General features: G+C 36.1%; 1 protein-coding gene across 3 annotated transcripts in view; it reads right to left on the reverse strand.

Moving 5' to 3' along the window:
- CTNNA3 (catenin alpha 3) overlaps positions 1-23,308 on the reverse strand; it is a 394,612-nt gene that overhangs the window by 105,368 nt on the left and 265,936 nt on the right. For 2 of the 3 annotated variants that reach the window (XM_015866262.2, XM_032445274.1), the window contains one exon: positions 14,311-14,467. In XM_015866262.2, the coding sequence (XP_015721748.1) occupies positions 14,311-14,467 (157 nt within the window). Of the gene's footprint in view, positions 1-11,730; positions 11,769-14,310; positions 14,468-23,308 lie in introns of those variants that run through there. The other variant, XM_032445275.1, reaches the window with a different exon arrangement.

Genomic DNA, 23,308 nt, shown 5'->3' on the forward strand with positions numbered 1-23,308 from the left:
GCCCCTTCTGAAGACAAAGTTGGTTAGAAAGTTGATGAATTAAAGCTGATAGAAACTACCAAGAAAAAAATAATAATCGCAATGCTAGGGAAGTAGAGATTCAATTTTCCTTGCTTTGCCAAAAGAGAAGAGCTGAAGTCTGCAGTTTTATTTCCTTAGCTGAAAAATGACTTGGCCCTAAACAGGACATAAATAAACCTGTTTTCTGCCCTTCTATAGCTAGGAAACAGAACATTTAGTGTTTTCTTTCTAACTTCCACATCTAAAATCCAAATATATCTAAAATATAACTCCATGAAAATCTTCCTTAAAAGAAGCAAGTTTTTAATAAATCAAAAAATTCATAAAAAATGCCAAAAGCAATGAATATTGGGTTATGTAAAGGAATTAATTTGTGCCAGGAATTACACAGTTTTCCATCCAGCTCCATTCATACAGATACCATTAAGTCTTTTGAACAGTCAACTAGGTAGATTGCAAGGAAAACATTCAAAGCTGCTACAAATCGATGCACAGCCAATACCCTAGTTACTAATTTCAGTGCAGATGCCACAGAATAAACAATTGTTAATCTTTTTAGCTTGGACCAAGTGCTTTAAAAGAAATCTGCATTTGTTAGAGAATACTCAAAGTTAGTCTTTGAATCAGCTGGAAGATTTGGTCAATTTATCACCATCAGAAAGAATAAATTTCCACTGTGTGACAAAAAAAAAAAATAATCTAATGTGAAAATATATCACTCATTTTATTCTGCCAGGAGACTTTGGTACTGACTGCTTTACAATGTGCATAACATAGCAGACCATGGTATGTTAAATGGTAACTATTTCAGTTATGCCAATAAATATTTTCAAATGGTAATGGCCACCTGTCAATTTCTGGTAATTGATTCAGGTGGAAAGACTGACTTTACAATAATAATCTTCTGTAACAGCTTTTTTTCCTGCTATACTGAACACCAGACAAGCATGTACTAATTTGTTTTACATAACAGCCAACACACAGAATACATTTTAACAGATGCCAAGTAATTACTTTGTGAGGTATGATCTGGGGTACAAAAGTCCTAAATCTCCCTGCAGAAATTATTAATTCTAAGCTTTCTCAAATTAGTACTTTTTCCTGATGACGGCATTAACACGCATTCATTTTCTGATTGTAGCTTTGTCCATTAGTTACTAACTTTTCAAGTACCAAACCTGCAAAGGGGAAAGCTAGCTTCTCACTAAATCCGCCAGTCCCCTGAAATGCAAGCTTAAGGGCTATCTACCACACAGTACAGTTACTATAGCACAGTTTTCCTTTCTCCAATGTCGTAAATACTCAAGATGTGCTTAACACTTGACTTGCCACTCCAAAGAAACCAATGAGAAATTTTAACACAGTAAGAAAAGTCTTCCTGGACCATCTAGTTAAATTACTCTGAGTTTCATACACTACCTTCTGTATACGAATTTTCTATTGTGTTGAAATATTTATACTGTGTAATACTGAGTGCTTATATTTTTCCAGTGCATCTCATATGAATCCTGACCTGGCCATTTCTTTTGTAATTACTAACATTTCCTAGGGGGACTAACATCCCACCACATCCAGTGTATAACCATGACACCTGTTCTCAATAGTATTGTTTTGGGTTTCTCATTTTTCTTCTGTTTTCTTTCCTTATCACAGTAGGGGAGCATGATGTACAATGTATATAAAAAAAAAAAAAAAGAGAGAGAGAGAACTGAACAAAAAAGAATTTTACATCTAGAAAAGGCCATAATTTTGGAAGCACAACACGCAAGAAATCATGAAGGCTGTTGCTCAAAGACATGCACACAGTGCCATCTGTGTCAAACGTAAGCATTATTATGTGCACACATGTATGTATACATTAAAAATTTATCATGGCACTCCTACTATTCAAATGCACAATTTCTACACTTACAGTAAGACTGCAGTCAGAAATAAGGCCAAGAAAACTGTAAAACAAGTTTTTCTGTTACTGCATTGTTATTCTAGAGAAAATGCAGAAACGTCAGCACACTGAGGAGAAACACTCAGCCTCACTATTGCAGTAGGGTTCCAATATTATGTAATCACTGTTTTAATACATTGTACATAGAAGTGAGACACATTGTTTGTTGTTTTTCCCTAGTTTTTGTTTTGTGATTTCTGTTGTTTTTCTTTGTTTATTTGTTTTAGGCAGAGGGAGAAGTTGGGTTTTTGGTCTGTTTTTATGATACCATCTATCACATGGCTGGAACTAAATTAAAAACATCTTTTACACTCATCAACAACAGAAGTTTGGACACACAAGTCAGGCTTCATGCAATCTACAAATTCATCTGGGGATCTTCTGTCTATTTTGCACTCAGTGTTGTTTTGTGCTTGTTTTTTTTTCCCCATGACATGCTGAGGCTTCCTAGCTTCAAGGAAATGTCCTGTCCATTTGAGCATGTCCTATCCAGTTGCTGGACATACCAAGGCTCCTTTTTAGTCAACAGAGAATAACTCCTTAGTATCCTACTGCTCATTATTAAAAGGAGACTTAACAAAGTGCATCGTATTGAGCAATCAGTTTCTTCTATCTTGTGCACTTCTGTATGCGTTTTGTAAAGTTTCTTTTTGAAAAACAACAAGAAAAAAACAACCAGAGGTTTGATATGCTACACACAAGCTTGGTTGCCTTTCAGTAGCAAAGGCACAGCTTGTAAGTTTCAAAACTATAACACTACTATGCACTGAGATCTGCTATCTCTTAGATAAAAGAGGTTGTGGTAAGAAATGAATCTTGCAGATACCTATAGGTCTCAGCACAAACTCAGTGAAATTCATTAAAATGTGAGTGGGAACTGAATGTGGAATTTCAGTTTCTGGATTAAATAATCCAAACAACTGAGTTCAATGCAGAACTGCACTACCTTGCCACTCGGTCCTGCCTACTTCCTGGGTAATTTTGCATATCTTCTCATTTACTCTTGTCCTCTGAAGAGCTACAAGAAGTTCATGTCTCGGACATCCATATAACATTAGCAACAGATACAGAAAATTTTGAATTAGAAAACGTATACGTGTCAGGCTTCCATAGTGCAACACTTGCCAGAAAAGTTCCCCAAAAATCAGGATGCAATTCTACTTGGTGCATAGGTTATGGAATGTTTAAACATGTAATCACTACTGATACATGTTACCTAAAATGTGCCACATCATTACATTGTTTAAATTTGAATCTAAGCAATCAATGTAACGAGTAATTTGCAATTATATTGGTGTATTAGGAACTGGATCCTACTTTTGTGGCAAGGAAATGAATGAGAACTGCTCCAAAAGTAATGCCTCCTATTTTATTATGTTGGTCAATGACACCAGAGGTGAATGTTGGTGGTATGGCAGAAGATGAACTTTCCTACCAATGTTCTGTTATACTTTGTTGCTATGTGACAGCAGCAGAGGAGCAGTCTGATAAAATGGCACCTGACATGGAAGCACATATGAAGCAAAGGTGTGGAACTGAATTCCTCCATGCAGAAAAAAAATGGCATCCACTGACATTCACCAATGCTGGATGAATGATTATGGAGATCAAGCAGTGGATGGGACAACAGAGCACCACCCGTGGGTGGTGTATTTGAGCAGTGATGACACCAACAATGGATCAGTTCAACTGGTGCAGATTTTTATGAGCATGGCATGCAGGCTCCTGTTCACCACTGGCAAAAAAAAATGCATAGCTAATGGTGGTGACTATGCTGAAAACAGTTTTAAAACTGAGAAACTTTTATATCAGTGTTACGGTACTCCTTGTATCTGCTGTAGTTTCTATGGAAATAAATAGGAGGCATTACTTTCAGAGTGAGCTTTGTACACCAAAGGGAAGTAGAAAGTAACACTAAATTTTCAATTAAAACAAAATGGATACAATAAGTAGCAACAAGCTACCAGGAACAACATATTAATCCAAGATTTCTAAAGGAAATATAAATACAAATTCTTGAAATACAAGTTAGAGTATTAATTTCTATCAACACTGATAACACCATCTTTTTAAAGTCTTTGGTAGGGAGCAGGGGAAAGAAACCTTTGTATGCCTTGTTTGGGCAGACTGGTGCCATGAATAGGGAGCATGTATGCTTTAGCATAGGTAATTCTTATCTGTCTCGAAGCACTTCATAATCACGCCAAACTAACCAGAGATAAATGGAATTGAAACAAGTTGTACACCCTACCTTCTGTTTCAGCACTGTTGTAAGAGCATACATCTCTACATAGATTTCTTACAGACTTGCTCTTTCATGGCATGGCATTGTATTTAGCTAGGGCAGATGCCAAAACGACAGCATGAAAATGCTTAGAAGTCACCATGAAAACATTATGTTTAGTCCCAACTATCTGAACAGCTTTTTTTTTTTTTTTTTTAATTTTTTTTATCTCCATTGACATGCTGTCAGTAAATCTATAATTAGCAATTTTTGCAATGCATTCATCTATGAACTTGCAACATAGTAATACATTGAACCAGAGCTCTGAACTGCTGACGGGAAACTAATTATATAAAGAGAGATAAGCAAGCCAGAAATCTGATTAATTATTTCATTACTCCCCGTCCAAGCATTTGCCGTGTTTTTGCAGTTTGAATGGCTTCAACTGTCTCGCTTGTTATCTTAATGACTAACTACCAAAAGCAATATGAAATGTGAGCCTGATCAAGATCTAAAATTCAATGCTATGAGTACTTACAGGTTGAATATTGGCCTTGCAATTCATTGCACTTGAGCACTATTAAAGCCAGTGTTTGCTTTTAACATTAAAAAAGTTATAATAGCATCACAGGGTTAAAAGAAAAGTAATGACAAGTTTCACAACAAAGTAACAGACAAATTAAATCTCTTAATCTATAGCTTTGATTGAACAAGAACTCTTCAGAAACCAAAAAACGGGCAATATTTGCTTTGCAAATAATAAAAAGAACATTCTCTTCTCTCCCTTATCAAAATAGTCAATTTCTTAAGAACCTTCTCAGTTCCTTGATATCACAAAAGGTAGCATGATTACAGTTTACACAACAGTAACAAAAACAAGGGTTTCTCCTTTTCCCAGACAAGAAAAAAAAAAAAAAAAAAAAGCCTAGCCACTATGATCCAAATCATAGAAATAAAAAAGCATACAGAAGGTACTGCACAGTAAATTCCTATGCTTACCCACAAAGTGGGCACTAAACCCTGAAGTTACAATGTACCACTAATGCTGAACTAACCCAGGAAAAGGCCCTTCTACAAAGGCTTAAATGCTTTCCACATTCTCCAGCAACAGCAATAGTCAGGAACAAGGAATATTTTCCACATAAACAAAACCACAGACCTATAATTCTACATCATATTCTTATTAATGCAATTCTAAAAACTACACAAAGACACCTTGTTTAGTTATGCGGCATTTAAATATTATGACTAGTTAAACAAGTTTTTCTTAAAAATCTGACACACAACATTGAAGGGATGCGTACATGTTCCAAGAGTGTACCTGTAGCCTGTGATGAAAGAAAGTTTATGTCAATCCTGAACATACCCAAAACAGAAAGGCCTCTGATGGTACAACACCATGCCTACGTAAGGACTTCCCTGTACCAAGTCACAGCTTGTCAGTTTGAACTAAAACATATTCACATAATTTATTTGCTATGGCACAAACATACTACATGCTTTCTATGGTTCATACTTCAATGCTTTCAATCCACAATTAATAGAATCAATCACACCAATGTTGATGAGCATCATCTGCACTCATAAAATACCCATCTGCTCAATTACAATAGCCATAGACAAAATACAGTGACTGTAAGTTGACATTAATTTGACAGGAAAGAGCTTTACCGACAATAATTCAATCATACACAAACAAATGCACAAATATGCTTCTATATCTGTAACTGCAGTAGTGCATGACTTGAAGTGAACAGCCTTAAAGATATTACCCATAGATCTGACTTGCTCATTCTACTTTGTTACACTGTAAGACTGAAGTTACTGCAAATATCTGAAGCAGCAAAGTTTAAGGTGTTTCAACAGACCTCACTCTCCCTACAGTATGTCCATCTGCTAGTAAGTACAGGTCAGGCTGCAAGTAGCTTATTCAGTGATGTTTCTTAAAACCTACTGAGCAGTCTCTATGTAATCTATACTGCAATGGAAGACTTCATTCATTACATTTCCTTTTTTAAGGCAATAACCAGTGCCCACAGTACAGTCTTTCATTTTTAAAATTTGTCTAAGACAAAGACATAACCCCAAGGCCAAAAGGTAAAATTTCTTTTAAAAGGTGTCTAAGGTTCTGGGCTGGTTCAGTCTGGGTTCCATGACTAATGGGGTGGGGGGAACACACAGACCCATACCCTGACGCAGACCCTACCACAAAGGTGGTAGGGAAAAGGTAGGGAGAAAGTAGGTAGATGGGCCTAATACAAAACAGCAGCAATAAGGGAGAAAAGAACTAATATACCAAACATGATAGCAGAATGCGAGATAACACAATATAATAGGAATTGAAGCTCATAAATCAAATAAAATGAGAGAGTATCCAAAACTGAAGGCCTTATTCTAATGCTGAAGGCAAGAGGGCTGGGGAGCACACACTGCAGAGATAAGCAGTAAAAGAAAGGGCAGTCTTGTGACTCATGAGCAGTTTTATCTTTCCCTCTGAACAGAAAACAGAAATGGAACAGTGAAGTCTTCTGGGACTCATAGTTCTTCCCTCCTGAGAAAGGTATCCAGAAACTACTGACAATCCACGGAACTGAAGCATTAACTTTCAGCACATTACACAATACTGTGATGCAGAATACAAAGAACAAAAATCATAAACCCACAAAAGAAGGATAATGAAGTATAGGGAGGACAGAGCTTCTAGAAATTCTAGCAGGTAAATGCCAAAGGAAAGAAAAGATTTGAGAGTGGCAAGGGAAAGAAAGGGGAGATTTTCAATGAAAATGCACTGGAATTTAGAAATAATATTAGATAAAATCAAACATAAAGTGCTTTCTAAATTTTCAAACATTACAACATTGAATAGAAAAACCTACAATTTTTATTGAGTTTCAGTAATATATAAATATATAAAGCTTCCCACTGTATCTAAAACCTCCAGTGGAATAAGAAAGAAAATAAGGAAGAACAGGATTTTACACAACTGAAGTAATATTATTAAAAAAAAAACTTCTAGACAGTGCAGGGATTCTCTCTCAATAAACTTCCATGTCAGTTTCAGCAATTCCAAACCTTCTATCACCTGCCTCTGTTCACATATTTACAGCAACCAACCTGTACAAAGACCTCTTGTCACATCTAGGCTACTTGTAGTGCCAATTACTTGGATTAAAAAAAGCCACAAACACCATGAAAACACATCAAGATTTTGCAGACAACAGAAATAAAACCAGATCTAATGCGCATGATGCATTTCCCAGTTACAGCACAGTTAGCACAAAATTCCTGCCTTCTCAGATGCTGATTTAGTGGAGTGAAGGACAAAGGATGCCATGAAAACTAGAATTTCTATTTTGATAAGAGCAATTGATAAACAAAGAACGAAAAAAACTTATCGTATCTAATTGCCATTCACCTTCCAATCTTGCCCTGTCCAGGATGTCCACTGAATTCACAAACCCACGTGGTTCTACCATTCAAATGCTCTGCCAATTAACCAGCAGTAAATACAATCAGTTATTACATAAGCTCAAACCAACATGATTACATCACTCCAGACAGAAATAAACATAAGACAATTGAACAGCTTGCAGATGACTACACATATCACGCACTGTTTCTCTACTTCATGACCAACTTATTAATAGACCTCAATTATATAAGAACTCCTGTAATAGTTGATATATGTATGCAAAAATGAAGAAATTATTCAAAACAATGAATGATATAAGCACAACATGACTCCAAGGCAAAGATCAATGTATGTTTTAACAGCCCCTTTTCCTTCACCCAACAATCCAAAGCCAGAAGAGTACATGAAGATGGAAAAAAATGAAATCTTACATTTGCATACTCATTTCATTGATGAACTATGAAGACTGCTGTGAGACAAAGCACAGACCCTAAAAGAATTGTGACCTCTGGTTAGCAGACAGAATGAGCAGAGAAGGGCAGGGTGAATTATGCTAATTACTTCTGATGCTTTGCATCTTTCATTCTCTAAATGTCATGAATTGACCTGAGGTAGATCACAAGTTATATTCACCTGGAAGTCTGTTGATTTTGTTTCAAAGAAACAAAAAAAAACAAAAAAAAAGGATTTCTTTATATCAAATAAATAAATAAAGCTTTTTTTTTTTTTTTTTTGAGGAAGTATAAAGGAAACATTTCTTGAGAATTCCTTCAAACAGCGTGACAGTGAATAATGTTGAATGCTGATTCAACATCAGAGACATGACAGCATGGTTTTATTCAAGAAATATTTAAAAAAACTGGCAATAGACTGGCACTGAACAAAAAGAAATAGAAATAAATGCAATTTTAATCTGTGGATACCAACCAGTGTGTGTCACCAGAATGATGTTGTGGGTACTGTGTTTCAGCAGGGATAACAGCAAGAGCGGGTCACCTGTGCTAGTGAAGATTTTTACAAGCGTGGCAAGCAACCCTTGTTCATTGCAGGCCAAAATACAGAGCTGATGGTAATGACTGTTGAAAAGCAGCTGGTAATTTACTGACAATTTTTTCTATCAAATAGCATTATTATACTCTTAGTATCAGTTGTAGTTTCCATGGAAATGAGGAGGAGGCGTTACTTTTGGAGCAACCTACATAGTTAGAACAATTAAAATAGCGATGACAGAAACATAAATAAAAGTAATTGTGCTGGGAGTTGACAGGGAGGAAGCGCTGAACATTGGAATTTTATTTGTCCAACTCACCTTGAAATCTAAACAAAATGTAACATGTTTGTTTCAGCAATCTGTAACAGAGTAATTTCTATGAGCACAGGGGATCCTCCCAACCCAACTGGGAAGACCTACACTCCTGCGGGGAGTTAGGAAGGATTCAAGTTGGCATAGCATCTACAGACATTGGAAGAAAATGACCACTGTGAAAAGAGAAACCACCTACCCAGCAACCATCGACTTCCTTCACCTCACACGTATTCCAAACAAAGCTCCTGAAATCTCAAAAATCTCCAAGCTGGATGTGTCTGTGCAAGTACACGAAAGCACAGCTCTGTGAAAGATGAGTTTGACGTATATATTTATGTAATAAAAATTTAAAAATAATTTTGAAAGAAAGTTTAGACCACTGAAAAAGAAAGCAGCAGCTGCTACTAGACCACAGGTCTAAGTATGGTTCATATCTAAATACTCATGACTTTAACAAAGCACAAATTACCACAAGCCCAGCTGTCTATCATTCCTGAAAAAATGCAATGATTACAAGACTGGCTCTGCAAATGAAGAGATTGCACTGGGTACTGCTTACAATATTTTAACAGACTCCAATTGTAGCTCATACTCAGAGAGTTGCAGTCAATGGTTCAGTGTCCAAGTGGGGACTGATAACGAGAGGCGTTCCTCAAGGATTTGTGCTAAGATCGGTGTTATTCAACATCTGATGCCCGGGTAGGCGACATGGATAGTGGATCAAGTACACCCTCAGCAAGACTGCAGATGGCACCAAGCTGAGCGGAGCAGCTGTCAAACTAGAAGGAAGTGATGCTATCCAGAGGGACCTGGACAGGTTTGAGAGATGGGCCCAAGCCAGACTCAGCAAGCTCAACAAAGCCAAGTGCAAGGCCCTGTACTGGGTCAGGCAATACCAAGCACAGACACGTGCTAGGCAAAGTAATAGCTTGAGAGCAGCCCTGAGGAAAAGGATTTGGGAGTATCAGTTGAAAGACTCGATATGAGCTGGCAAGGTGCCCTTTTCATCCCAGAAGCCCAACCATATCCTAGGTTGCATAAAAAGATGTGTGACCAGTAGGTCAAGGGAGGTGATTCTGCCCCTCTACTCTGCTTTCACAAGACCCCGGCTGGAGTACTGTGTCCAGTTCTGCAGCTTCCAACACAAGGACATGGAGTTCTTGGAGTGGATCCAGAGGAGGGCCACGAAGATGATCTGAAGGCTGAAGCACTTCCCCTATGAGAACAGGCTGAGAACACTGCGGCTCTTCAGCCTAGAGAAAGCTCTGAGGGGACACTGCAGCAGCCTTCCAGTACCTGAAAGGGGCCTACAGGAAAACTGAGGAGGGACTTTAGAATAGCATGCAGTGACAGGACAAGGGAAAATAGTTTTAAACTGGAAAAGGGTAAATTTAGTCTAGATATTAAGAAGAATTTCTTTACTATGAGGGTGGTGAGACACTGGATCAAGTTGCCCAGGGCCAAGCTGGATGGGACTTTGAGCAACCTGGTCTATTGAGATGTGTCCCTGCCTATAGCAGGGGATTAGAACTGGATGATCTTAAAGGACACTTCCAACCAAAACCATTCTAAGATTCTACAACCAGAGGGCTGGAGCAACTCTCCTATGAAAAAAGGCTGAGAGGGTTGGGCTTGTTCAGGTTGGAGAAGAAAAGGCTCCAGAAAAACCTAATTATGGTCTTTCAGAACTTAAAGGGTGTCTACAGGAAAGCCAGGACAGACTCTTTAACAGAGAATGTAGAAAGGGGACAATGGTTAATGGCTTTAAACTAAAAGAAGGAAGATTTAGATTAGGTATAAGGAACCAATGCTATACCCAGAGAATGGTGAGGTGCTGGAACAGGCTGCCCAGAGATGTTGTGGAAGCATCATGTGTGGAAGTATTCAACCCCTATCCATCCACAGCAGAGTGTTTGAAACTACATAGTATTTACGGTTTATTTCAACACAAACAATTCTACAATTAGATGCAAAAAGGAAAATCAGACAAAACAATCAATTTTCCAGCTTGCATAGGGAAGCCAGGGAATTTCTGCTCCTGGAGATCTTTAAGCTTTCTCTCAACAATACCCAAGTAACCTGATCTAATTTGAAGTTTGTCCTGCCCTGTGCAAGATGTTTGATTACATAATCAAGAGTTTTCTTCAAGTATCTTTTGTTCTTTCATTCTACTTTTCTGTTTTGCAATTTTGTACCTGTTGCAATTCAGGTTAAAAAATTTCATGCAGCACATCCTGATTCCTAATTAACTATTAAAGACTGCTACTGGTTGTAAAAACTGCGGTTAACAGCACAGACTTCAGACTTTAAAGGACAGTGTTAGTAAATGAAGCAGCAAATTTACCTGTGTTTTCACAGAAATTATATCTTTAAACCCAAGCCTTTGCAAAAAGACAAGGGAATTTTTTTTCCCCTGTTTGTTTCTGCTACTGTCAAGCTCAAGAAGACTTAATGACACCAAATAAAAACTACACTATGGTAGCAAGAAAGGCATATTCACTTAGTTCATATTCTTGTTTGGGCCATAAGACCACTTAAACTTTGTATCAGTATTTTAAAGATTAATATCCACGTGTTTTTCTTACTTTAATAAACTATCCAAAACTGATAGGCAGACTGTTATTCTCTGTTCCTAGGAGCATCTACCAATAATGGTATCATTATTTGTCATGTTTCATATTTGAAATGACACCTTTTTACACAATTCATTAGCTCTTGTTTTCCTTTAAATGAATAAGCATTCATTTAAACAGGCTATTTGCAATTAGACCTCTTCCTACCTTATAAGAGAACTAATTTCATCTGTCTCTGAAGTATTGATTTTCCTTTAACCTGAGTTATCACATAAATGAATAGAACAAAACTGAAACAGATAAACAAAAAAACAATTTCATGAGGATACGTGAATCAGAAAATAAGACACCAATTTACTTAGAAAAATATGAATAGCATAATTAGTACATACAATAACTGTTAATTTTTAGTACCTTTCTTTTCCCCTCCATTTTCAAATGCTCACAATTCCCTCAGCCTTTTCATCCACAACAGGTTACTGTCTCTTCCTTGTGCTACATTAGAAACGGACATGTACCACAGCAGAAGAGTGAAAGAGGTTTTCCGTACGTTTTGTTTCAGCAACCCCACAACTGGCTCATGAAGATTAACAAGGAGACCTTTTTTTGCAGAGCTCAATTATTCTCTATCCTTTTAGCTATATTACTCCTAATTCCATTTATTTTTTAAGACAACAAAACAACCTATTAAATCAATGAAACAGTGAGTGCTGAGCTCTGCACACATTTTTAGCAATGCTTTTAATAGGCGCTACGTTATAACTTTAAGATGCTCAGTTCTTTGGACCTCATGATACAGAGGCCTGCACACCACTGCTACTTAAGTTACAGCTTCTGCTTTTGTGAACTGTGAAACACTGAATCACTCCATTATACTCAAGTAATGTAGAACAGATAAAAAATTTATGGATTTACTCTGAAACAAGTAATTGCCCACTGATGGATATTTCTTTTTCCATGTACTAATATACTTTCTAACATTATTCTTCAAACCAAGGAAATCATAAAAAGTATCTGAACTTTGGTATTTAAAGGGATCACAGTTGTGTAGTCAAAAAGAAATGTTTAATTCAACAAATTTGAATGAAGAATTTTAAAACAGGATATTTGATAGTAGGTAAAGATTTTAGGATTTGATTTATTATTAATTGAGAAAATTGACCCATTTCTTCACTTTAGTAATGGTTCTGGTATCACTTAGGAAAATTTCAAACTTGCAACCTCCCAAACCTTGTAAGCAAAAGAAGGGTTTGCAAACAGCATCTATTAAATACAGTCTCAGGTTATTATTTTCCATTCTACGATGCTTAGATAACATTTAGGACAGGAACTCCAAACAATTCATACTGTTTCTCAGGAAATTCTACATTCAAACCTAGGTCACTTGGTTAGGTATGAAGCATGAAGCTAAGAGAAGATCTGTATCCAGCAACAGGCAAACTCAAAAAGAGTCATAAGAGCCATCCCCGCTTATGGTTTTTGCATTGTCTCAAAACCAATGTTTCAGATCACAAGAGGAATACCACTTGCTACTCCAGTCCAGCAGTTTCCAGTTACCATAGTAAAAATTGTATTTTTGAAAATATACAGGAATACACAGGTTAATGTCAGATTGATCAATGTACAAAGATTTGTTTGGGGTTTTTTGTTTTTGTTGTTGATTTTGGACAGAAGTCTTTTAATGGACAAGTAATGACTTCAGAAAATAAACTTTGTTCAGACATCACCTGAAATAGTTACTACACATGTTCCACACTGTTGTATGAACTACACAATCCTAACAAATGCAATTCAGCTCTATGTATTCATGCAGAAAAAAAGGGCAGACAAATGACACAACAGCCATAAGGAAAAACAAAAATTTAAACCACATTTTAAGAAGATGACAATTTTTGGTTTTTTTTCTGCCTATATTACTTTAAGTCAAAAACATACATTTGTTCTCTGAAGAGCAGGAAGTAGAACAGGTGGTTAGCAGCTCCTGTTTCTATGCTGAAGACACAATGCTTAAGAAAATACTATCATTAAAAGGTCCCTCCACTGAATAAATTTTGAAGTATCCTCTTCACAACTACACAGAAATAACATTTCTGGAAATACCACAATGCATCTGTTTTGTTAACAAGGTGTTTTTAAAGGTATCAACATGAAAAAGTAGCCCTGTGATTTCTAACTTCTATGTCTATTACAGAAATTACTGTAGAACCATGTTTTACTTACATAAATTCATAAGCACATCCAGAAAAACTCTGGATGACCAGAAGCTTGGTACCTGCACTGCTTAAGGAAAAACCAAACTATCAAAACTGACTTAGTACCACTTTCTTTTCCCTCCTGAACTTAAAAATCATCTATCAATTAATTAAGTGTCCCAGGAAAAGCTTCTGTTGGTATTATCTTTGTAAATAACAGTTATGAAGGCTCTGGATCTATTGAATTACACAATTTTTCATAATATTACAGTGGGAGGGAAGGGAAACACCCAGACAATCTTGTGTATATACACACGAATACATACTTCCTCTCACAGAAAATGACTTCACACAGAACAAAGGATTTTAAAAGTTAGAAGGAGATGAAACCATAAGGATTGGATAAATGTATCCATTGTAAGAAAGAAATTCTGCTTCACACACCTACAGTTTGTTCAAATGACTTCTACACTGTACAGACTAGAAACACTTACCATGCTGGGACATTTAAAACATACAGTAGGCTTCACAAAGCCTTAAACAAACTGATCTTGCTCATTTCCAAATGAAAAGTAACTCTCGTATGAAAAGTTTTTGAAGCACACGTAGGAATAATCTGATTCTAAAATAGCTATCATACCTGATACAGCAAGGAAATCATCAATACTTGTTATGTCATCCACAGCTTCAGTAAGAACATGGATGTGATTCTCCCATATGCTCCTATACATCTCCATGTTGTTTTTTACAACTTGACTTTTTGGTCTTGCAGAAAGAGCTAAAGCTGCATTAATAACCTGTGCAAAACAAACACACAACACAACAAAATAATTATGTATTTTGAAACAAAGTTTTACTCAAAGCTTAATACTGCAGAGCAGCATTTATGTTATTCCAAGTTTTGTTTCACTCACTGTAAAACTATTATATATTAGGCACTGCCAAAGTTAACTTCTTTTTTAGCTTGATGAAGAAAGAAGAGCCCCTATTATGGAGTATTTTCACTGAAAGAGATATTATCAGATTTTATCATGTAAAAGCATGTTACCAGGACAACAGATACATAACTAATGGCAAGGAAATAACATGTAGAAAAAAATATAGAAAAAGTAGCATCATTCTGGTATTTCTAAATCAGTTAGGCCTAAAAGTAGTAGATATGTCCACAATTAAGAGGGTAAATTACATCCCTCCTAGAAGGGACTAATGTTAGATAAAATATTAGATGGTAAAATTACTACTTCATTAGACACCACTTAAATCAGTTCATTAGCTATAGGGCTTTCTTTAATATGGCTTTTTATTGATGTTACATCCAGAAACATTACATAACTCAAACTGTATTATTTATTAAGGGAAGTGGTTGAAATACTATTTAAAGCAAAGAATAAAAAGAATCAAAACAACATGCCACACTAATCCCCGGTGTTGATGGTAGATATTCATGAAACAGTTCAAGTATCATGCCACAGTAACAACTCCATTATACCAAAGAATACGAACTAGGAAATATCTGACCCTAAATTTAAATGGTGCTTTATTCTACTACCAATCCTCCTGACTTGAGATTATAAACTGAACAAGTAATCTGTTTTACTTTTGTTTTTATTTAACCTATTACACGATTGGTGAAATTTAATTAATTAGAAATTTTAGTAATATTCATGCTCTTATAACAGAAGAATATATATATGCTTTCAGAATAAAACTGTTGGGATTGAGTCTTTTACTAACAGCTCTGGTAGAGAAGAATAGACCATCTTATTATTACTTTACGAGGTAGCTGGAGAAGGAAGAAAATATGCAACTACAATGAAGAAAAAAAACAGTCAAATTTACATAAGCCAATAGAAGCAAGTCTATCATAGTAACTGACTACAAAGTAGAAAATACTGTTAGCGAAAGCAACAATTTGAGAAGAACAAGCAGAAACAATATCTGAAAAATTATGAGGGCAAGTTTCTTGCTCTACTTTTGAAGTATTATTCTTTTAAGTGCAATATCATCCATTTTGGAGCACCATACGTCTAAAAAATTACAAATCATTTCTGTGCCATTCAAGAGAGAACAGCATCAATTATCATTACCATAGACTAAAAAAAAAAACCACAAATCTGTGAGAGAAGTTGTAAAAAGAAGTCAGTTTTGAAGAGAAGCTGAAGACAGAGAGCAGCTGTGGAAATTAAATGAAAATCAAATTCTGGGGAGGGGAAAAAAAGCAAGCACTAAAAAAGACAAACATATAAAGAACCCCTCGCAACAGCAAAAAGTCAAATGAACCAAACACTATCCACATTGAGCTGCCAAAAAGATCCTCATTTTACTTGTTTTAGATTAAAATAACAAGTACATTAAGTATTTTTCTAAGGAAGACTGTATAATTAACATTTAAACTGCTGCATATGAAATCGCACCAATGTGGTATAGTATACCAACATACTAAAATATTTACTGTGTATTTTCATAAAACAGGAATTTAATCATCACAAAGATGCTACTTAATTATTAATCATGTAACAAATACACTTAAACATTGTTTAATTTAAACACTGTTTGGTTGTCTTCTAAACGCAAGGAGGACACTTACCACTTTGAATTATTACCAAATAGCTGCAACTTGCACCAAATTATCTTCTCATTTGGAAAACAAAGTATATGCAATCTTACGCTTAAATCTATGCAATACACTGAATAAAGCTCAATCTGTCATGCTCATTTTCTAGATTAAAATAACTAAATTATTTAAATTAGACTTTCAACTCTTTCGACAATTAATTTTGTCTTATTTATATAATTGAATCATGCAGATAGTCTTAAATCACACACTATTAAGATTTCCACAAATAAAAATTTTAGGAAAGAAAATATCAAGTTAATACTGATTAAAAGCAAAAAGTAAATGCTAGGAGAAAAGCACTCAGCAGTTGAGCAATTAGAATCTGAAAATAGTGGTTCTCCTTACTCTTCAAAGCAGCAGAACCTGATTTTCAAATACCTGATGAAAAGCATCACTTGCTGTGCATCTATGATTTGATAGAATGCACTTAAAACAAATCAAAGGCATCTCAAAATCCAAAATCACTAGCTACAGGTTAAGCTGTTTGCTTACAAAACAGAAGAAGAAAAAAAAAATAAAGAAATACAGCTCACGAACCACACAACATACATTTAAAGACAAGTTTCATTGAAGACTGACACAATGTGCTTAAAACAAAGCCAGTGACTTTTAAAATAATAGATGTGACAAGCCTGTGAACAAGTGTTTCACAAAGCACTGCTCTAGCCAAATCCAGAAAGGGACTTAAACTGATGACTCTTTTTCCATTTCTAACTAAAATGTAGTTTATGCTAAACATGCCATTGTCCCCCTCATTTTCAGACACCTCTTCAACCTATTCCATTCCTTGCCATACATTACATAATCTTATTTTATCCATATTCCAGATCTGCAAAACCTGCAGAAACATCATTTAGCAGCTGTATCATCTGGTAGCAGACCTGCCCCAGTGGTACGATCCCATACCTAAAAGCAGGTGCACTCGTGAAAACCATCATCCAATTTCCTGCTCAATTACACTTTTTAGATGCAGTTATCAGGAAACATACTCTGCTAACATACATAATGTTTGGAAGGTAACATTTATTTGAGTTTTTATACAAATTTCTCTTCTCCAATAAAATCTAAGAAGAAATATGGTAAATCCCAGGGAGATGAGAAGCCCTCCCAAAATGAATGCCAAGTACAGTTTGGATCACTGCAAAATCATGGATCATTTTATTACTAACGTTTGGAAGAGAAAAAAGAAAAAATGGGGGGAAAAAAGGATATTTGAAACATAACAATAGCACAGCAATGATGACATGAATAAAAAAGTTGGTCATTTCTACTCCATCAGAATGCATACATTATAAGTCAGTCATCAGAGACCTTGAAAAGCCAATTCGAAGACAATAGCAAAGGTGCCCATATTCTAGGGATAAGCAAACTATCATTGCGGCCCCTCTGCATGCATTCCCATATGCACTATTCATTTGCAGCACCATTTCTTTGGGAATATGAGGTCTTTCCCTGCAGATGTGTATTTATGCTCTGATAGCCAATTCCTTCTGGCTTCTCAAAGTGCTGAAGGCTTTCATTTCCATATACATATATTGCTTCTACTGCAGGCTCTGGAAAACACTTTTTTGCAAAGAGTTAAAGCTGGGAACTTAAAACGTTATTAACACCCATTTTTACAAGCATACGTATTCACCATTTTTCTGATATTATTATTCCTCTGCATATAACCTTCGACACTAAACAATGTACTTTAAATAAATACTTCAAAGTAGGCAGTAACACATTATGATAAAGCCATCCTCAACTGACATATAGCTTTACCAGTAATTTAAATTACTTTGTTTGTTTACTAAAATAAACACTTCAAATGAAAAACATACAACCACAAAGTTATTTAACTCTGCTTCAGAACAGCTTTTCAGTTATGTTGTAACCACATCTCTCAGTACCTGTATTGATGGAGTTAACCACTTATGATTTCTATTCAAATAGAGGTGATAAAATATAATAAAAGTTTGACTTCATTTCCAACCTGTAAGAAATTGTGCCCTGTGATGTTTACACTTGGATAAGACAGTAATGAAAAAACCTATACATGTACAAACAAATACACAAACTAAAGAAGCAAAGGACCTGCACTGAAATACTCTGACTTTTTCTCCCTATATCAATAGTGCGTAATTTCAGTTCCTAACCACCATTCTACCCAGTGCAGAAAAGAGGCATAAGGTATTCTTCTCAATGCCTGGTTTCAACGTCCTGACATGAAAAATCAAGACAGAAAGCAAGAGAGAAAACACAATGACCAAACCTGTTCATTCACTCCCTTCCCTGTGAGATGGGGGAAGAGATAACACAACAACAAAACACACACATGTAGAACTCATGAGTTAAGATTAAACTTTTTACTGGGATAAATAAAAGAATAATACTAATGACTGTGCGCGCGTGTGTGCGCATGCATATAGCAAGTGATGCACAAGCAAATGCTCACCACCTGCCAAACCAAGAATATATAAAGTAGGCAAATTTCTTAACACAGGATACTTACGACCATCCAAAAATTTTAGCCAGAAAATCTTCAACATGAGAACAGGATAGTGACGGTATACAGGAGTAAATGAGAGAATGAAAAAGCAGAGAAGGAGCAGCCAACACAAAATCACAGCCAACGCCCTCAGCAGAGAATGTCAAGTTATTTTCTGCCAATTAGGAAGGGAAGAAAACAGTTCAGACTGCACATGGGTCATAGAAAAAGCCAGAAAGGAACATTTCCAAGTACTGTAATATACCTGCACGTATTAATACACTACCAATGAAAATGCTACCTTTGGTATTTTCATCAGCCTATTACTAGAAATCCTTAATGTCACAGAGTTGTTACAAGGACCGTGATAGATAGGTCTATCACATACATTAGTTTAAATACACATGTAACTGAAGAAGGAAAGAGAATGGAATTGACAGTTTTCATCTTCACAAAAAATAAGCAAGTGATCAGAAGAAATAAAACCATGATTTCTTCTACCAGAAACACAGAAGTACTGAATGGGGGGAAAAAGTTTAATTTTTTTATTATTTATTTTTAAATACAACACCTAACAGAAAAAATAGTTACTATGCACAAAGACAGACTGAGTAGGCAGGCTGCAAACTCTCTGTCACTCAAGGTATTTTAAGACAAGGGTAAGATGAACAGTCATCAGGAGAATTTTAACCCTCTAGAACATGCAGTAGTTGAAGAAAGAAGAAAAGGAAATGTGGACTATATGATCTTTAAATGCTCACTGAATGCTTCCTTTCTTTGACCTTAGTGAAGTATCTGCACTTCTAAGAAACCAATTTCAGTTGCTGAAAAGATTAAGGCTGAGTTCAAAACAGACTAGTAAAATGAGGAACAAGGTGGCACTGAACTTAGGTTATTGAACAGAGATCCTAATATAACACTGAGATAAGTAAAAATGAAAACTGAAGAGGCATTCTCATTATTTCAGTTTGAAATATTAGAAAAGTGCAAAAGAACTGAAAAAGCGGGTAAGTATTCATCACCCATGTTTGGGTGTGTGCTCTGTGTTTTTTTGGAATGCCTTTTCTTAGACCATGTAGCTTAGACTTTGTGCATATCATTCCTCAAATATAATGTATAAAAGCCACTCGCAGACCATGTAACCTCCCTTTGCCTTTTTCAATGAGATTTTAGCATTTTGGCTTCCAGGAACAAATTATTTAAACACAGACTGGTAGTCATTTGCTATCTTGAAGTTGATATTACTTCTATGGAAACCATTTAAACCTATAATTTAAAAGACCTGAAGCTCATCAGAAACATGATTTAGCCAAATTTGTGAGATTCACCTCTCTACACGTATCTAGATTAGACATCTGAAAAACATGCTATTATTCCCAAAACTCACTGAAGTTCACCCCTGTACAGGTGATGGAAGGGGAAGGTGGGTGTGAAGAAAGGAAAATTTATCTGTCTACTTTGCTTTGAAAACTTGTACAGAAAACACTACAAATTGTCAAAAGTTTGGGCCTTAGCTGCAAGTTACAGGTCATATGTGCACAAACAAGAATGTAGACCATATAGTCCTAACCCTGGCCATGCTACAGATATACTCATTCACTTCCTACTGTAGTATTAACAGAAGTGAGAAACTTAAAAAATAAATTGCTATTAACAATACAATGAACAACAACAAAAAAGCTACCACGAATATTAAGCTAGGTTTCCTCAGAGGCAGCTGCAATATCACCTCAACACTGACACATTTCTTTACTGCTGCAACAGAACAAGTTATTGCCAGATTTGGAGCATCCATCTATTGTTCCCTGCAAACAATGCTGTCAGCTGCCTCAAAGGTGCTGAAGCACCCATGAGGATCCCCATCATGCATACAGTACCGCAGCTGGAAAGCATCCCAAAACTGGGGAAGCAGCAGATAGCAATGCTGTGCTCAATACCAAGAAAAAAAACTGCAGATGGAATCATACATGATCAGTGTGGTTTCAGCTTCTAGTTTCAAGATGATTAAAATGTTCTTATAACTGCTATTTATACTTCTCTATTACTGCATTTTACATCTATACACATTCTCGGCTCTTTATTGCTGTCTTCCCCTCTCTTCCAAAAACCATGTGAAAATGAATCTCTTAAGAGAGGTATTATTATGCCGTCATGTACTACTCTATGCTTTCCTACTGTATCACTCCCCTTCCCAGAGTATTTTATTTCAGGTCTCTAACAATGGAGTTTTACTGCCTTTCTTCTCTTCCCTACCATTCTGCTGCAATACTGTCAGCAACAAAACATGGCATCTTAGGAGAACTTAGTAAATCACAATAAATGATGATGTTGAAGAAAGAAAGCACTACCTTTCCAAGAAAAAAGCTTTCAAGTTTTAAAGGTGCAGGGAAAAATAATTTCTTTACAGAATGTTTATAGCATTTTTGTGCAGTATGGATCTAGAACATATACCCTCCAACAACTTTAAAAAACTGCCTCATCCCTGTGGCTTCCCAATAACTTCAGCAACCACAGGTGGAGCAAGCATAAGAGGATAAAACAGAGCAACTTCTGCAGTGCTAAAGAAGATGAGGCCACTCAGTATGTGTAGTTGGTATTTTCATTTATACTACAATCTGAGAAATTGTTGAGGATTCTCTTCTTACATAACAGAACCTGGAAGATGAAAATTGAGACAGAAAACCTTAGGGCATTTTGCAATAAAATATTCTCAATGTATTATCATAAAATAGCCAATTAGGCAACGTGAGATTTTTCAATGGAATCTGAGAGTCATAGTTTAATTTTAATTTTCTTTCAAACTGGTTATGGGTAAAGCTCAAGCCAAAGTAAATATTCAGCTAAGCTTATTTGCATTACAGCATAAAGCATTAGGCCTTCTAATACATTTTCCTGGCCCACAGCATTAGGATTAGGATGACCATGCCAGAGGAAATGAGAAAGGTTCATATACCCATAGAGCAAACTGTATCATACAACTGACTTGAGTGAAAACCAACCTTCCTGCCCCCCTCCAAAATTAATTCTCAGTGACATGTTGCATACAGCTGAATAGTCACAGGTATGCTACTTTAGTCACAAGGGAAGAAAGTAGAAATCACAATGTGAATGAAGGAAGGGAGACCAAATCTCTAGCAGCACAGGAGATGTATACCAGATTAAATTGCTTGTGAAGCAAAGGTGTAAAAGAAGGAACTAAATACAGGAACATTCAAGCAGACTATCACAGTAAAGTTAGGGAGACTTCTTTCACAGAATCACAGAATGACCTGGGTTGGAAGGGACCTCAAGGATCATGTAGTTCCAGCCCCTCTGCCTAGCAGTCCTGTCCAACCTGGTCTTGAACACCTCCAAGGACGGGGCATCCACAACCTCCCTGGGCAGCCTGTTCCAGGGCCTAACCACTCTCCAAATGATTAACGAGAACTTTTTCATTAACTTTTGCAGCACTGTGCATGGATTTGGATAACACAGGGAAAAGCCACATGCAAAATGCATTACTTCACCAAAACATCTGTCCTTTGGATTCAGAAATATTAAGCCATGATGTGTACTTTTAATTAATCTCTTGATTCAAAAGACTGAAGAAGGTACATACAAAGATGCCTGACACTGTTAGAGATACTAACATCTGTTTTATCTCTTTTAAAGCAGATGGTAGACAACACACTGATTTATCATGTTCCTGATCTAGCGGTTGGCAATCCTGCCCATGGCAGATGCATGGAACTAGATGATCTTTGAGTTCCCTTCCAACCCAAGCCATTCTACGACTCTGCAATTCCCCCATTACTTCTGCCCTTGCACAAGACTGCTGTGTGTGTATGAAAAGGAGTTAAGACAGATAAAAAGGAAATGTATCAGAACCTGTTCAAACAAGATGATGAAACAACTGTAGTTATGAAAGTGATACTGGCAAACTGTTTTTATGACACTAATAAAAAGCTTCTTCATTATCCCCCACCAAGTCATGAGCAAAGAACAAAGTGGATGATTGATTTTCTCTGATGAAAAAGCAAATATATAGGAAACATAGACTGTCAGTTGCAAAAATCCATAGCATCAAAACTAAACTACAGTATCTGAAGAAGAAAAAAAAACAACAAAACACACATCAAAAGAACGCTGCCCTTCATTAGCTCTGAAGTTTCATTTCTACCAAGGAAAATCTTCAGGTTTGTTCAATGAAGTACAGACTTTTCAGAAAATAATTTATAAGTAAATAATATCCACCAATCTGTATCAACCCCGAAGAGCTGAACAATTTAAGTATAAATCAAAATATAACTCAAAAGGAAAAATAAAATCCCCCATTGATTTTTGTAAAAAATACACTGATAAAACATTTGGTTTTGAGAAAATATTTACAGGGATCTCACATTAAGAGCTTAAGCAAAACATAGCAAAAAAAAAAAAAAAAGATATGATCATAATATTATGAAAAGATACAGAGACCAGGTAGGTCCTTCTTGGAATTTAGAGTTTTAGTTGAATATCTGACCACAAGACACACTGCTGCAACTGTGAGGCTGTTCAAAGCTTCCATGCTAC

Source organism: Coturnix japonica, chromosome 6 (genome assembly GCF_001577835.2).
Source record: "Coturnix japonica isolate 7356 chromosome 6, Coturnix japonica 2.1, whole genome shotgun sequence".
Lineage (NCBI taxonomy): Eukaryota > Metazoa > Chordata > Aves > Galliformes > Phasianidae > Coturnix > Coturnix japonica.